Source organism: Pelmatolapia mariae, linkage group LG16_19, assembly GCF_036321145.2.
Source record: "Pelmatolapia mariae isolate MD_Pm_ZW linkage group LG16_19, Pm_UMD_F_2, whole genome shotgun sequence".
In the NCBI taxonomy this organism is placed as follows: domain Eukaryota; kingdom Metazoa; phylum Chordata; class Actinopteri; order Cichliformes; family Cichlidae; genus Pelmatolapia; species Pelmatolapia mariae.
The window spans coordinates 45,664,681-45,678,834 of NC_086241.1; the positions used below are offsets into that span (position 1 = coordinate 45,664,681).

The 14,154-nt window shown below is 42.8% G+C and overlaps 1 protein-coding gene across 2 annotated transcripts; it reads left to right on the forward strand.

Moving 5' to 3' along the window:
• Window positions 1-641: 641 nt before the first annotated feature.
• On the forward strand, window positions 642-14,007 carry jade1 (jade family PHD finger 1). 2 transcript variants are annotated; one of them, XM_063498424.1, is made up of 11 exons: window positions 642-761; window positions 2,432-2,514; window positions 3,572-3,639; window positions 4,322-4,479; window positions 5,777-5,961; window positions 6,831-7,042; window positions 7,525-7,692; window positions 7,972-8,088; window positions 9,125-9,718; window positions 11,332-11,449; window positions 12,103-14,007. In XM_063498424.1, exons 2-11 carry the CDS (start codon window positions 2,439-2,441, stop codon window positions 13,152-13,154), a joined length of 2,748 nt encoding a protein of 915 aa, XP_063354494.1. In that variant the 5' UTR covers window positions 642-761; window positions 2,432-2,438; the 3' UTR covers window positions 13,155-14,007. The 2 variants fall into 2 exon arrangements, with proteins under 2 accessions (XP_063354494.1, XP_063354496.1); XM_063498426.1 differs by lacking the exon at window positions 642-761 and adding an exon at window positions 1,467-1,863.
• The last annotated feature ends 147 nt before the right edge of the window (window positions 14,008-14,154 follow it).

Sequence of the window (14,154 nt, forward strand, 5' to 3'; positions counted from 1 at the left end):
TATTTATAATATGGTGTATCCATAAGCAAATTGATAAAATACTTCATTTCACTGAGATATTTTCTTCTGCCTTTTATTCAGCTATTCTGCTTTAACGGGACTATTTTATTAAAGGTTATTTTCAGTGTTTTGCTTGCTGTAACTTGCAAGTTTCCTAGCTTCTGGGATAAATAATCAGATATTATCAAACTGCTTTCATAAATGAGCTGATACAGTATGTTGTAAATAATATCGAAGAGCACAGAAAGAAACAAAAAAGGTGCGTATCAGTAAAGAAAGGGTCCATAGTGATTATATCGATCTAGGAAACCTTTACGAAGGGAAGAAAATGTGTCCTTTCCTCACTAAATGTTTGTTTTTATGTTGCTGATGGTCTGTCCCTGTAGAGTGTGGTGTCCTTGACAGAAAGCAGGGACTTTGTTGTCAGTAGAAAACCTCCGTTGTACACACTTGGGAAAGCATTATGCACACATTATTATGGTTTGTTGACACTCAAACTGGCAACCGGGCAACGTGGGTTGTTACCGAGGCTGTGGAAACTTCTTGTTTTTTCCTGCAGTGATCTGTCGGATTAGTGCTACCAGTTTCGGTTTTGCTGCCCTCTAGCGGCCGATGCACATAGCTGCGTGTGTGCAGAGTAATCTCCTCCCCAGCCGCCACTGTGTTTGTGTATGTGGAATGCGGGTCAAGCGGAACTCAAGGCAAAAACTGCGCTTCACTTCAAACTCAAAACAGCGGCTCGCATCGGCCTGACGTGCTCTGTACGTACTATGCAATTTATTTCAACTCTACGCTGTTTTAATTCAGGTGCATATGTACCAGAATTATTTTATCTAGACATTTGAGCGAGTTTATATTTCTAGTATGGACGTACTAGCAGTCCGCTAGGAAAACGCGACATCGTCATTTAAAATGGCGCCAAAGATTAACCTCAACCAGTGGACCGCTGGTAAACCTACCACACAGTGCCCTGCTGGTTAGCTGCATAGTAGCGAAAAGGCAGTGTTGTATTAACGATGAGTTTGAATTCACGTGTTCTTTTTGATTTGGTGTAGTTTGTTTTGCACAAGAATTGACCCCTAACCTTTGACAGCGTGCTGTCTGTGGCCGTGGGATTTAGTGAGTGGCACCATAGAACCCTGTGTTATGTTAGCAACATCGGCTAATAATGCTAAACAAACTACATTACGTGTAGCCTCCAGCTAACTAGTTAGCCGGTGTGCTAACCAACAACGTCAGCGAAACATACGGTGTACAATGACTTTAGACAACAAAATTAAATATTCGTGATACGAATTAGCCTCCATATGTTCTGTTTATTAAATTAACTTATTTGTATATAGCGAATGTTGTTGCTAACTTAAAAAAAATATTATAAACATGCCAATTTCAGGCGCCGGTTAGGGATGGGCCCTTATGTTACATAACGGAAATAGGAGATTAGCAACCAGGCTAACATTAGCCATGTAACGTTGCAATGTGACTTAAAAAAATGCAACGCTCCGTGGTCTGCTTAGAACTTGCATCCGCATCCTTATAACACAGGGCTGCCAGAATAGCACCGGGGAGCCGTTGTTTTGAACAGCTGGTGGCTTGAGCTAGTTTCTCGTAATTTAGCTCGTACTTTCTGCAGCCTGCTTGCTGGAAGGAGGGGCGTCGCACCGACCCTGGCTAGCCTGCTTTTAGCCTAGCCAGCTAAATTAGGGTTAGCACCTTTCTCCCTATGCGGGTTGGCGGCGGATTCCGAGAAATTTCCTCCTGTGCTCTTGGGAGTTGAGACTCCGTGCACGGGCAGCCTGATCTTATAACAGTGTTGCTTCCTGTCAGTGCAGCATGCGGTAACTTCTTCTCGAGCAGTGACTGGTGCGTGTGTGTTTACACAGCCTTGCTGGCTGATCAGAACGGAAACCGGTGGGATAGTGACAACTTCTTGGACTGTTGTTGTGCTTCGTTCTCATATGGTAGAAGTGATAATTTAGCACTAGCATGGCGGTGATGTAAATATTGAATCATCCACTTTTGCTTCCCCCCCCCCCCCCCCCACACGCACACACACTCACACACACTACTTTTGGGAACATATTTAACCACAACATGATCGTTTTCCCAGAAACGATCAAGATTTTGCATAATCAATACATCATACCACCGTGTTTAGCTGCAGTGAATTGCAGCTAATTGATAATACCCAGAAGAATATTTTTGGTCAACATGTTTGCTTTTGGTAATGGTGTAACTGAGCATGATTTGCTTACAGCATTGTGCAAAGCCACTCACCACAAGTAGCATTTACTAACTGACTCGACTTTCTTTGTGTGAGGGTTTTTAAGGCAGCCTACTAATCTTACTACCAAATCTTTTCCACAGTTGTTTATTGTGTACCTTTTCATCCTCCCATTCTGTATCTCCACCTCATTTCTTGTTTGTGAAGTGCCCTTATGCCGGAGCTCCGCAGACAGGTGACAATGAAGAGAAGCAGACACCCCAGCAGCAGCGATGACTCGGACAATGGAAGTAAGCAAAAATATTATCTCTGCTGACTCATTCATACCAAGTCCACATATAGATGGGAATGAGGGTTGGCACAACCCTGCCAGCACAAGTGCCAAGCACCGAGATAAGTTCAGACAAAGCGAATGACTTCATGAAGTTTGGCTATTTTTAGAAGTAAAAGTAAAGTCTTTTGACAGCTTCCTTGATAACCATGACACTTTTGCTTTGCAGTTAGACTTGAAAATGTATCTCTAATGTTGTTGGTGTCAGTGTGAGTAAGTCTGTACTTCTATGTTCAGGAAAGAAGAAAAGAAAGAGAAACAAGTGCAGTAGATGGACAAAAATAAAGGAAAAGCAAAAGAAGTCCTGTAGTCCGAGAAACAGGAGACAGAGTAGGGACAGGAGGCATGTTTGGACCTTTAAAGACATCCTGGCAGGTCAGGCAGATGGTCTCAAATCTGGGAACAGCTTGCAGTTGTTGGTTTCCCTCAGAGGTTGGACTTTTACCACATTGTTTAAAATGCTGCTCGGAGCTGTAAATTACAGAAAGCAAAGTACATGCTTCATTATGACTGAGCATTCGTATCATTTTGCCATCTGTTATAAAAAACAAACCCCAAGCGCTTACTGGAAATTGCTTTTAGCCTGCTCTGTTTTAGGGTTTTATGAGACAGACAAGTTAAAATATTTAATGCCATAAAGCACACCACACTGATCAAGCACTTTTTATTGTGGTTCTTGCAGTTTGATATGAGTGCCACACAAGTGAATTAAAAAATCAGAACAAAAAAAAACAACCCATTTTGATTCTTTTTTTTGTCATCAATTTCATACCTGGCCCAAAGTCAAATTGGCGACTCTAGCTGATAAAATGAAATTGAAAACAGAAAATGTCAGTTGCCCCAGTTTGACTATCCAAATGAGCCACGCTTGCGTTTCTCTCAAGTTTCCCCTCATTGGGGGAAATCCAGACGTATTTAATGGTGTGAAGTTGTTTATTAGAAAATCAGCAGACTTGGGCTGATGCTCAAAGAAGAAATGTGGGTCTGTACAACAGTTTGTGGCGTTTCTGTTTCAGGTAATTCCACCTGCTGGTCCCAGCATTCATCGCAGCACAGGAGGTGGACTGGGCAGAAACCCTCTGAGGTACACATTTGGTCTCAAACTATTTATTGTGGTTTTTAAAAGGTTGCTGTAAAACTTGAAATTTGTAGATTATAATTAATGGCCCTTCTTTTTTGTCAGTCTTGTACTCTGAGATCGTACTTTAGATTTTAACTAAAGACATGTATATGTGGCTGACAAATGAATGTGAAAATGAAAGGACCAGCTGGCAGCACATCTGTAAAACAAGTGTTTATGTGGTTGTTTATACATGTAAGAAAAGTCGTGCTATCTTGGACCCACACTCGATAGTGTGTCCTTGAGATGAAAGCAGGTTTACTGTTATCTACTGTACAGTCTGTGGACTTGGTCCCTGCAGTCCACTGTGTCCTCCCTTTCACTAGAGAGCCAATCAAATTAAAGCAAAACAATGACTTGAGCCAATGCAGCATCCTAATTTGCTGTCTTTAGCTGTGAGGGTCAACGTGGTCGATTCTTTTTTCCCTTTCTTTTTTTAACCTGTTTAAACAGTGATATACGTTTTCATATATTCTATATTTATTTATCAATTGCTTTGCAAAAATATAATTTAGCAAACCTTCAGCTTTCTACTTTAAGCTGATTGAAGTTCTTGACGCTGTTGCAGAGACGAGCTTTGTTTTGCAGCAGTTTTCTCTGAAATCTCATTCTACACTTAGCAAAATGTTCATGTTATGTGCTGCAGGTTTTCAGGACAGACCTGATCACGGCCATGAAAGTGCACGACTCATATCAGCTGAACACCGAGGACTACTATGTCTTAGCTGACCCATGGAGGCAGGAGTGGGAGAAGGGCGTCCAGGTCCCCGTCAGCCCCCACTCCATCCCACAGCCTGTTGTGAGGTAGGAAATAAAAGTAACACATTCAATCTCACTCATAGTTCACTTCAGTGAATGAGAGGCAGCGTAGCTGACAGAGACTTTGACACTTCTAGCCCTTTTCCACTTGTACCTACTTGGGTTGGCTCAACTTGCCTCGGTTTTTATGGTTTTCAATTAGGTGGTAGAACCTGGAACCGGGTACTTAAAAAAAAAAGTGTTAAATACCTACTCGACTGGGCTTCTGAGCAGTGCAAAAACGTGATGTCAAGAGACTGCATACCATCAATTTGTTAGTCAGTGGCGTAACTCAATGAGTCATGAGATCACGCATTTACAAAAATCAAAAGTGCCATTTTTGAAACCGAGCAACAAATGAAATGGCTACACAAAAAAACCACAGTGTTGACAAAAAGCTATACACCGAGCAGCAGGTATGCCATCGCCTTGACGTTCTCCATTGCTGTGGTGTTTGTGTGACGTACAATGAAGTCACGAGACCACGTTGCTATAACAACCCAGCATTGGGTGGTACTTGGCTGTAATGGAAAACGTCTGAAACCGAGTCGAGTCAAGCTGAGGCTCCAAGTGATTTAGCACAGCCTGTGTAGAGGTAAATCAAAATATCAAGCTGATGGTGTTAAAATATCACCTTAGAAACTTGTATTGTTTTATCTGTCGACCACTGAGTGCTGAGTTTTCGTGGTTCAGAATTTGCCTTTAGGGGATGTCAGTGAGCAAACACAGTCCGTGAATGATAAAGGCAGTGAGTCTGTATCATCCTGCCTAACAGACATTGTTGCATTTCAAGAAAATATGAGTAAACAAAGCCCTTATTAACAAAACATTATTAGAATGCTGGTGAGTTTCTGGTTAAAGCCTTTTTGAGGGGACACCAGAAATCCCACCGTGCAGGAAATACCCTTCAAACAAAATTACAGCAGAGAAATGTTACAGTGTTACTAATTTAGTAACAGTGTTTCCATTCATTTGTATGACCATGAAAGATAATCTGACTTTTACTGTCCTGTCTACTGTTCATCAGTATCAGAATTGTAAATATTACATGTTTTATAAATTTGAGGGCTATTTAAGTGCATTTCAGGAAACCGCGTCCTTTTTGAACGTGTCATTGAAAAGAAAAGTCCTTGAATTCCTTAAAAAGTCCAGAGGTGTTTTTGGGTAGGCTAGGAGCTACTGTAAAGCCTGCCGTACATGTTAGACCACCAGTTGTTGGTTAATAATGTATAGTTCGATTAACCACGTTACCATATTGTACTGCATGTGCACGATAGTGAATGTGAAGGTCTCGGTTGTGCAGGGTGCTGTCCGAGAAAGGAAAGGAGACAATGTTTGGTAGGCCAAAGAAGTTGATCCGGACATCAGGCACAGAAGCGCTCGGCTACGTGGACATCCGCACGCTGGCGGAGGGGATGTGTCGCTACGACCTGAACGAGGAAGACGTGGCCTGGCTGCAGGTCATAAATGAAGAGTTTACAGAGATGGGTGAGTCACTGAGTACATATTTGTTCTGTAGCTGCTTGTTTGATGATTAAATCTGTAAGTTATTTTTAGGCTCAGGAACTGAATATAGTTGTTTTTTGTTGTATCAAATGTATCAAATGAAATGAAACAGAGCAGATGAAAGCATTTTAAAGCTGTGTCCACAGCTGCAAGGTCTGAGATGTTGACATCAAGCTTTACACTGTCAGCCTGCTTGTTTGCCATCAGTATTCAGTGAAGTTCATTGAAAGATTACTATTATTATGTATGTATTATAAATCCTTGTTGTAGAAACAGACGTGCAGTGCAGGTTTGCAGTCACAAAGCTATTTTCTTCAGGAGCGTGAGCTGAGAGACACAAAGAGCCAGCGAAATCTTTCCTGTTCATCTTTCTTGTCCTTGACACCCTCATAACTTCTCCTCTGCTCCTTCAGCTGCAAGCTGTGTTTATATACAGACTTGGTTTTTGGGTCCAGTTTGTGTTTTGAGTAAAGAGTCCGGCTTTATTTTAGGTTTCTTGTGTTACTGCACTGCTGTTTCCAGTTTCTTTTTGATAACTCTCAGTGTTGTATGTGTTATTGAGCATTTTGTGTCTTCTGTCTGCTGTTAGATGGATGGAAAATGTAGGGTGTAATTACAAATTAAAAGCCAAACAAAAAGGGCATTTACTCAGCCCACAGAGAAATATTGATGCTTAAATTGTAGTGAAATTGAAGATGATAAAACCCAGACTCTGCTGCAGGAGGCAGATTTATTTTTTTATCACTGCAGTCTGATCATATTGTCTAACCAAAAGTGTAAGAGAGCATCAACAAATAAGGTAACTTTATAATAGATCAGGACATCTTTATTCATGTATATTTTTTCCCCAGCTATTCCGCCACTGGATGAAATCACCATGGAGCGTGTGATGGAAGAGTTTGAGCGCTGTTGCCACGAAAACATGACGCACGCCATGGAGACCGAGGAGGGGTTGGGCATTGAGTATGACGAGGATGTGGTGTGTGATGTTTGCCAGTCACCTGACGGGGAGGACAACAACGAGATGGTGTTCTGCGACAAGTGCAACATCTGCGTTCACCAGGTCAGCGATCATCTCCCTTTAGAATGAGAAAAAAACACAGCAGACAGAGGACAAATCTGTCATAATTCCCACAGAATATTGTTCTGCATCTGTTAATATGTGATATGAAGTCAAATCTGTTTTCTTTTGTCAGTTTTAAACTTTTCCCTGTCTAGTAAAAATATATGAAGTCACTCCCATTGAATAAACTGGCTGTGTAATGCTAACCTCAACACAGTTATTTAGCTTTTTGTACATGAAAGGACTCAAAATAAAATTCTTCCAGTTTTAATGTTTCCTGTAGGGGAAAAAGATGGATTTTGTTAACTTGTTCAAAGAAAAAAGAAAGTTGCAAGACTTTACAGATTCGTCTCACTGAGGCAAAAAAAGCGACTTGTCTTACATTTTAGGTTTGCTTTTCCTGTGACACACCTACTTCCTGTCTGCGTCGTCATTTCTGCTTGCTTTCTGGAAACTGAGCCGCTGTTTGTGTTTCTTTTCAGGCGTGTTACGGCATCCAGAAAGTCCCTAAGGGCAGCTGGTTGTGTCGGATCTGTGCCCTCGGCATCCTGCCAAAGTGCCAGTTGTGTCCCAAAAAGGGCGGAGCCATGAAGCCGACCCGAAGTGGAACCAAGTGGGTCCACGTCAGCTGTGCCTTGTGGATTCCAGAGGTGAAGATCAGTCACAATTTCTGTTTTTTAATCAAATTGTCATTCTGGGACTCTAGCAGCCTTCACTCTTCTTCTGATTGGCTGCTCCTGACAGCTGCTTGTCTTGTTAAGAGTCGGAGGTTTTGATCCCACTTGTTTAAAATGTTGGTAACCATTTTGACACACATGGCAGTGACACTGTGTCTAAGACCACTCTGCATGTACTTGCATTTGTCAACACCATGTGCACTGACATTTGAGCAACTCGTGTCCTCTTTGTGTGTTAAATCCTCTGTGCAGGTGAGCATTGGGAATCCAGAGAAGATGGAGCCGATCACCAATGTGTCCCATATTCCCAGCAACAGATGGGCTCTGATCTGCTGCCTCTGCAAAGAGAAGACTGGCGCATGCATTCAGGTTATTAATGTTACACAGTTCATTTAATGTGAAAAGCTCATCCAGCACGTGTCAGTAACTCAGACTACGGGAGGAGATTTCCACAGTGTGGGCATTATTGATCCACACCGGGTGAAAGGATGCATCAGTGTTCTTCAGTTTACATGTACTGGAAATCAAGGCAGTGACTTCACACTTCAGCAGGGTGGAGGAGTAAAGGCACAGCAGATCACCCAGCAGTGAAATGTTTTAGTGTGTGGTTTTAGATTTTGTGTTAAACATATTAAATTCGCAACAGTAACAACATAAAAGTAAGGCAGAAAGACAATTTGACACACAGCAGATCTGGACTGAGTGATATGGAGAAAGAAATTATCTCTGTGTATATTTAGGCTGAATGTTGGTGCATGATATATGTGTTGGTAGTGTGAGATATCAGCGTTGTGTGGATGGGCATCCGCCCTAAAAACTGTGCCAAATCAAATATGCGGATCCACCCGCTGTGGCAACCCCTTAGGAAATACGAGGGCAGCTGAAAGTACATCACACTGTGAGATGGCACAATCATCAAAATTCTTTCTGATACAATTTTCAGAAACCTTAGTGATGTCATTCATGACATTTTGATAATCCAGACTGTTTGACTGTTTTTACTTCTTATTAAGCTGAAGGTAGTTCTGTTTCTTTGAAGTGGGTTTGTATGAGAGCCTGAGTCACAGCAAGTAGAGGGCTGGAGTGTTACTTTGGTATTTGATTAGTTTATTTTGATCAATTAAATACCTGTATGTTGTTTTTGCTGCCCCCAAATGGCAAAATACAGAATTGCAGGTTTAAAGAATAACTAGAGAAGAAATTTGATGTTTCTGATGCTAGAGATTCTTTTTGGTTTGTGTCTCAGGCTGTGCTTTGGTGAATTTGACATCTTTGATAGAATTTTAGTTTTGGCATTTTTAAGTAATACGTTTTTTTTTTTTTTAAATTATATATTATATTTCCTGTAGGAATGGGGGACAAAAAAAACTAATTTTAGTAAACATTTTTCTGTTTGTTTCTTTAGTGTTCAGCAAAAAATTGCCGGACTGCCTTCCACGTGACGTGCGGCCTCCACGCCAACCTTGAAATGAACACTATCCTCACAGATGATGATGAGGTCAAGTTCAAGTCTTACTGCCCCAAACATTCTGGGCTTGAGGGTGACGAGTCCAGGGACCGCGACTCGGGTGACGAGGAGAAGGAGAGTGCCAGAGACAAGAAGGGCAGGAGGAAAGTGAAGGTGTTAGAGGAGGAAGATGCTGCCTCCCCCTCTTCATCTTCCTGTGTGGCCCCTCAGCTCATCGATAGAGCACTCACCAACCCAGAGGCACTCAGCAAGGAAGAGAAGAGAGTCAACCTCCGCAAACTGAAGCTGCAAGAGATGGAGGAAGAGTTCTACCAGTTTGTAGACGTGGAGGAGGTAACTAGTAACTTGAAGCTGGTGCCTGAGGTGGTGGACTTTCTCTATCAGTACTGGAAACTGAAACGCAAAGCCAACTTCAACCAGCCGCTTCTCACGCCCAAAAAAGACGAAGAGGAGAGCCTGGCACGGCGCGAGCAGGAGGTGCTGCTGCGCCGCCTGCAGCTCTTCACACACCTCCGACAAGATCTGGAGCGGGTAGGTTTTGACTCCACCTGCAGCAGGACTCACAGGCGCTAAGACAACAGCGGAGGCAAGAAGAGAAATGTTATGAAGAGCAGGGGATGACGAGAGAAACGCTTAAATGCAGTTCAATAAATTCTCAGTGCAACATAAAGTCTGCTGCTTATAGAGGAGAGGAGGGCTGCTGGTCATTTATTTATTTAAAAACCAAAACAAACAGGCTTGATAAAGTCCACGAGAGGGCCTTTCAGTAGTACAGCAGACATAACTGCTTGTATAGGTACATTTATTCTAACATAACCATCTTTTAAAAGCTGGACAAAACTCTTCTAAGATGATTGATGTTATATAGAATGGACCTTTGGCACTGTGAGCCAGCTCTGTGGTAAAAAACATGGAACAACAATCTTTACCATCACTGACCTGCGTTGCATGAAACTACACGATCACTAGCGGTTTATAATACTTCTTCAACATCTAATTTGCCTACTGACTGCGATCCACAGTATTGCTGTATGAGGCTTTAAATGAAAAAAATGTGCTCTCGGTGCTGAATTTGGTTGTGAGAGCTGCCATCGTTACCACATGTTTGGTGGTGAAATATTCCAGCCCTAAATCGACCTCCTGCAGGTCTCTAAACATTGAAGCATTTTTATAAAACCAAATACAATCACTAAGCTGATGGATGTAATTATCCTGCTGTATTTCAAATCCAGCCTGACAGAGTAAGTCACACTAAAGAGTAAAAAAAAAAAAAACAATTCAAGTGTCATGACTTAAAATAGTTTATCTTCAGTTGCTCTGCTGATATCTGTCCTCTTATATTTTCTAAACACAGCAGGCTAAATCCTTCTCACCCTCTTGCCCTCTGCTGTTGAGACTTTTGGACTGGTTAGTGTTACATTAGCCCAGCCAGTAGTGCTGAGCCTAAAAACTGTCCTGCTAGACACACACAAGCTAGTTGCTGTTTGACCTTGAAACAAAGACAAGTTTAAGTGAGACATTCAAGAAGTTTATGCTCTCTGTGGGCCAGGTGAGGCCCAGGTGAGACATTAGTACTTTTCTGCAGGAGTACTCAGTTGTGTCAGGGAAAGGAAAGCTGGTTATGGCTCCAGTGTTTATATTGACAGTCTGTCTGGTTAGTTAGCTGTGTGCTGTGAGGTTGATCCCAGATTACATTATCACGAACACAAAACATCTGGTTCAACACATCTTAGGTTACGTTACAAACACCAGAGTCTCTGTTACAGAGTGCTGTGAATGAGTCACTCTGTCGGGAAACCTGTTTACACAAATGACCAGGTCAGCGTCTCCGTCTAAAATGATAAAGTATATTTAACTGGTTAATTCCATCATTCTAAAACGGATTAAAAATATATTTTGTGTTACTATCACATAACTTGACTGAACTTGGTCAAGTTTCCTGTTTTTCTTTTTCTGTGATTGTGAAATCTTATCCAGGTTTCTGAAATTGGGATATCAGGTTTGTTTGTAGAAATGCAGAAATGAGGCACTTGTTCACAACAATTAAGTCAGCAGAAGTGAAAAGACAGCACGAGCCGTAGTTGCAGAGTTGTAGGATGCAATCTGATAAAAGCGTGACTAAAGAAGCTGCTGTTGCTCCACAGGTTCGTAACCTGACCTACATGGTGACTCGGAGAGAGAAGATGAAGCGGTCGTTGTGGAAAGTCCAGGAGCAGATCTTCCAGCACCAGGTCCGACTGCTTGACCACGAGCTGCTCAGCGGTGAGTCCATGAGATGAACAAACTGTAATAGGTTTGCATGTGGTAGCTTTCACATGGACTTTGCATTCATGTTAGTAAACCTAGCTAGTAGACAGTGTGTCCCATCAGCTTTCTCAGGTCTGCAGGTGAGAAAGCTGCACGTTATATTTTGTATTGAATTATAAAAGTGTGTTTCTGCACACACGACTTCTGATGTGGGGTTTGGTCATTTCTGTATATTTACACCCAGCAACTATTTGCTGAGCTGATTGAAAGGCCATCAGTAGGCGACGTGTTACAGGCTACGTCAAGTAGATCTTTCTGGATTTCCTTGATGGCGTCGCTGATCACACGTGGAAACTTTAGCGAGAGAAGGGCAGAAATTAAGATGTGACTTGCACACAGGTCATGTTCCTCATCCTATTCCCAGGTCTGATTCGTGCTCAGTAATAAGTCAGCACAATGTTAAAGCTACTTCCTGTATCAAAAGACTACAAATGTTTGCTACATACTAAAAAAATTGAACTGGTGCTCACAGCAAAGCCCTGCGTTCTGCTGTTGGCCTTTACATCAGGATAGAAATGTTAGAAAAAGCAACTAATTTGGCTGGTTGATAATTACAGATAGTTACCTCTCATGTTTTAATAAACCTGTATGTTTTTTGTGTGTTTCAGGCGATCCTTCAGCAAAGGATCTGGAAAAGCTGTTCTCTCTGGGCTGGTTATCGTCTCAGGGCTCCCAGTCTAGCTCCTCCTGGAGCCCCTCTGGACTGAAGACCAAACGAAAGGAAAAAAGGAAAAGCAGCGAGAGAAAAAGCCTGCCCAACTCACCGCACACTCAAAAGAAAGACAATCTGAGCAAGGCATCGGAGACGAGGGATAGCAAAAGCTCCCAGATCAAAGAGGCCGCAGCCATGGAGGCCAGAATCCAACACATCAGCCAGGAGACACCGTTTAAAAAACTCCCAAAGCCAGAGGTCATTCAGGAACCAGCCGTCGTCAAACTGCCCAAGCATGAGAGCCGGAAAGGCCCGAGAAGGGAGGCTGCGGAGCCCGAACTGGAAGCGAGACGAAAACGGGATATTGAGCATGAGCATGAGCAGGAGGAGAGGAGGAGGAAAAAGGGGAATGATTCCACAGAAAGCTTCACCAGCCAGGGGAAGAACAGGTTTGGGTCAAAGCATCTGGAGAAAACGGTGTCCATCAGACTGGTAGACATCAGAAACTCTGACTCAGACAACTACTTCATAGATGAAGGGATCAAAAGAAGCCCGGTCTCTCCGGATGTGACGAGCAACACTAAATTTAACAAAGCCAGCACGGTGTCAGACACCGCTCCCAGCGCCAAGACCAACGGCTGGCTGAGGAGAGCCTCGACCGACAGCTCCCACGCATCTGACGGGCCCGAGGCTGGACAGCTGAGAAGCTGGGGGAAGTTCAGGATCCCAAAGAGGAGCGAGAAACCCGCAAGTATAACCGAGCAAAAGCAGGCGGAGCTACACAAGCCCCTGCTCAGGCCACTGACCAACACACCCAAGCCGTCATACCCCAGGACCCGACTGCGCACGGGGACGGAAAACGAGGACTACACCTCTGACTCCAAGGCAGGCGACGGCGAGCTGGAGCCCTGCCTGAAACGATGCCACTCACACCAGCTGAGAGGCGACTCGTCACTCAGCCGCCGCTACGTGTCTGACATCATTCGCCGGGGCGTCCTGGCGTCCTGATGACGGAACAACTCTTAGAAATGAAGCTGCACTGTGTTGTTCGGAGAAGAACGACAGCCGCTCTTTGTACCTTTATTTTTCTCTAAATCCTAAACAAAACAAAAAAGGCTAGAGTAAAAACAGAGCTGATATTTATTTTTTATTTGTAACATATGTAAAACTGGGAAATATTTTATTTTATTTTGTGCTAGTTCTTTTTTTTTTTCCTTTCCTCAGAATAGAAAGATGTCAAGTTGCCACTTAATCGCTCGCTCAGATATAAACAAGCAATAGCATCAACGAGGGAGAAGTTGGGATTGTTGCTTGGGACCATAAGCTTGCTATGTCTTTTCTTTTCGTCTCTAGTATTAAACTCGGCCATGAGTCAGTTGCACTTAGTGGAAGAATCAGAAGCAGGTAGTCCTCAGTCATACTGTCAGTGATCAGGACTGCGTAGGTCTTCTTTTTAATTAATCAGGCTTCATCGGACCTCGACCGCTTCAAAGAGGAGGTCAAACTGCCCTTTTAACGCTGTTTAAACGGAGTACTTCTTCAGTCTGTGGTTGTCCCACGCGATGACGGCGGGCCGGGGTGGGGGTGGGTGGGTTGGCAAACTGAAACAGGAATTCAGAATGATGTTTTACTCGTCATCAGCACTTAAGTGTAATTTGAACTGCGATCGTATCCATCATGTGCCTAACTTTTATTTGAAGCGTTTGCACTACGAGAGGACGGCACAGGTGTGAGTAGAGTTATTTTTACACTGAATAATTAAAACAAACAAAAAAAGAAAGCGTTTTGTACCCTTGGCCGCTGCTGTACTACTGTTATGCAAAATATTATTTTTTTGTTGTCGTCTTAAAGAGGAATAAAAACTCTGCTGGACTGAAAAATGGTTTCTGTGCCTCATTGATGAGTTGTAGAGATACAATAACTAATCAGTCATTCAAGGTATATGTTAAAATGCTCTCATCTTGAAGATCTCCTTATAAAATAAAATACATTAACTTTTTTTCTGGTG

Bases quoted from the DNA above. Each gene is read 5' to 3' on its own strand.
- jade1 (XM_063498424.1), top strand. From the start codon at position 2,439: ATGCCGGAGCTCCGCAGACAGGTGACAATGAAGAGAAGCAGACACCCC. The intron at 2,515-3,571 runs GTAAGCAAAAAT...TTTCTGTTTCAG, and splicing joins CGATGACTCGGACAATGGAA to GTAATTCCACCTGCTGGTCC. The intron at 8,089-9,124 runs GTTATTAATGTT...TTGTTTCTTTAG, and splicing joins AGACTGGCGCATGCATTCAG to TGTTCAGCAAAAAATTGCCG.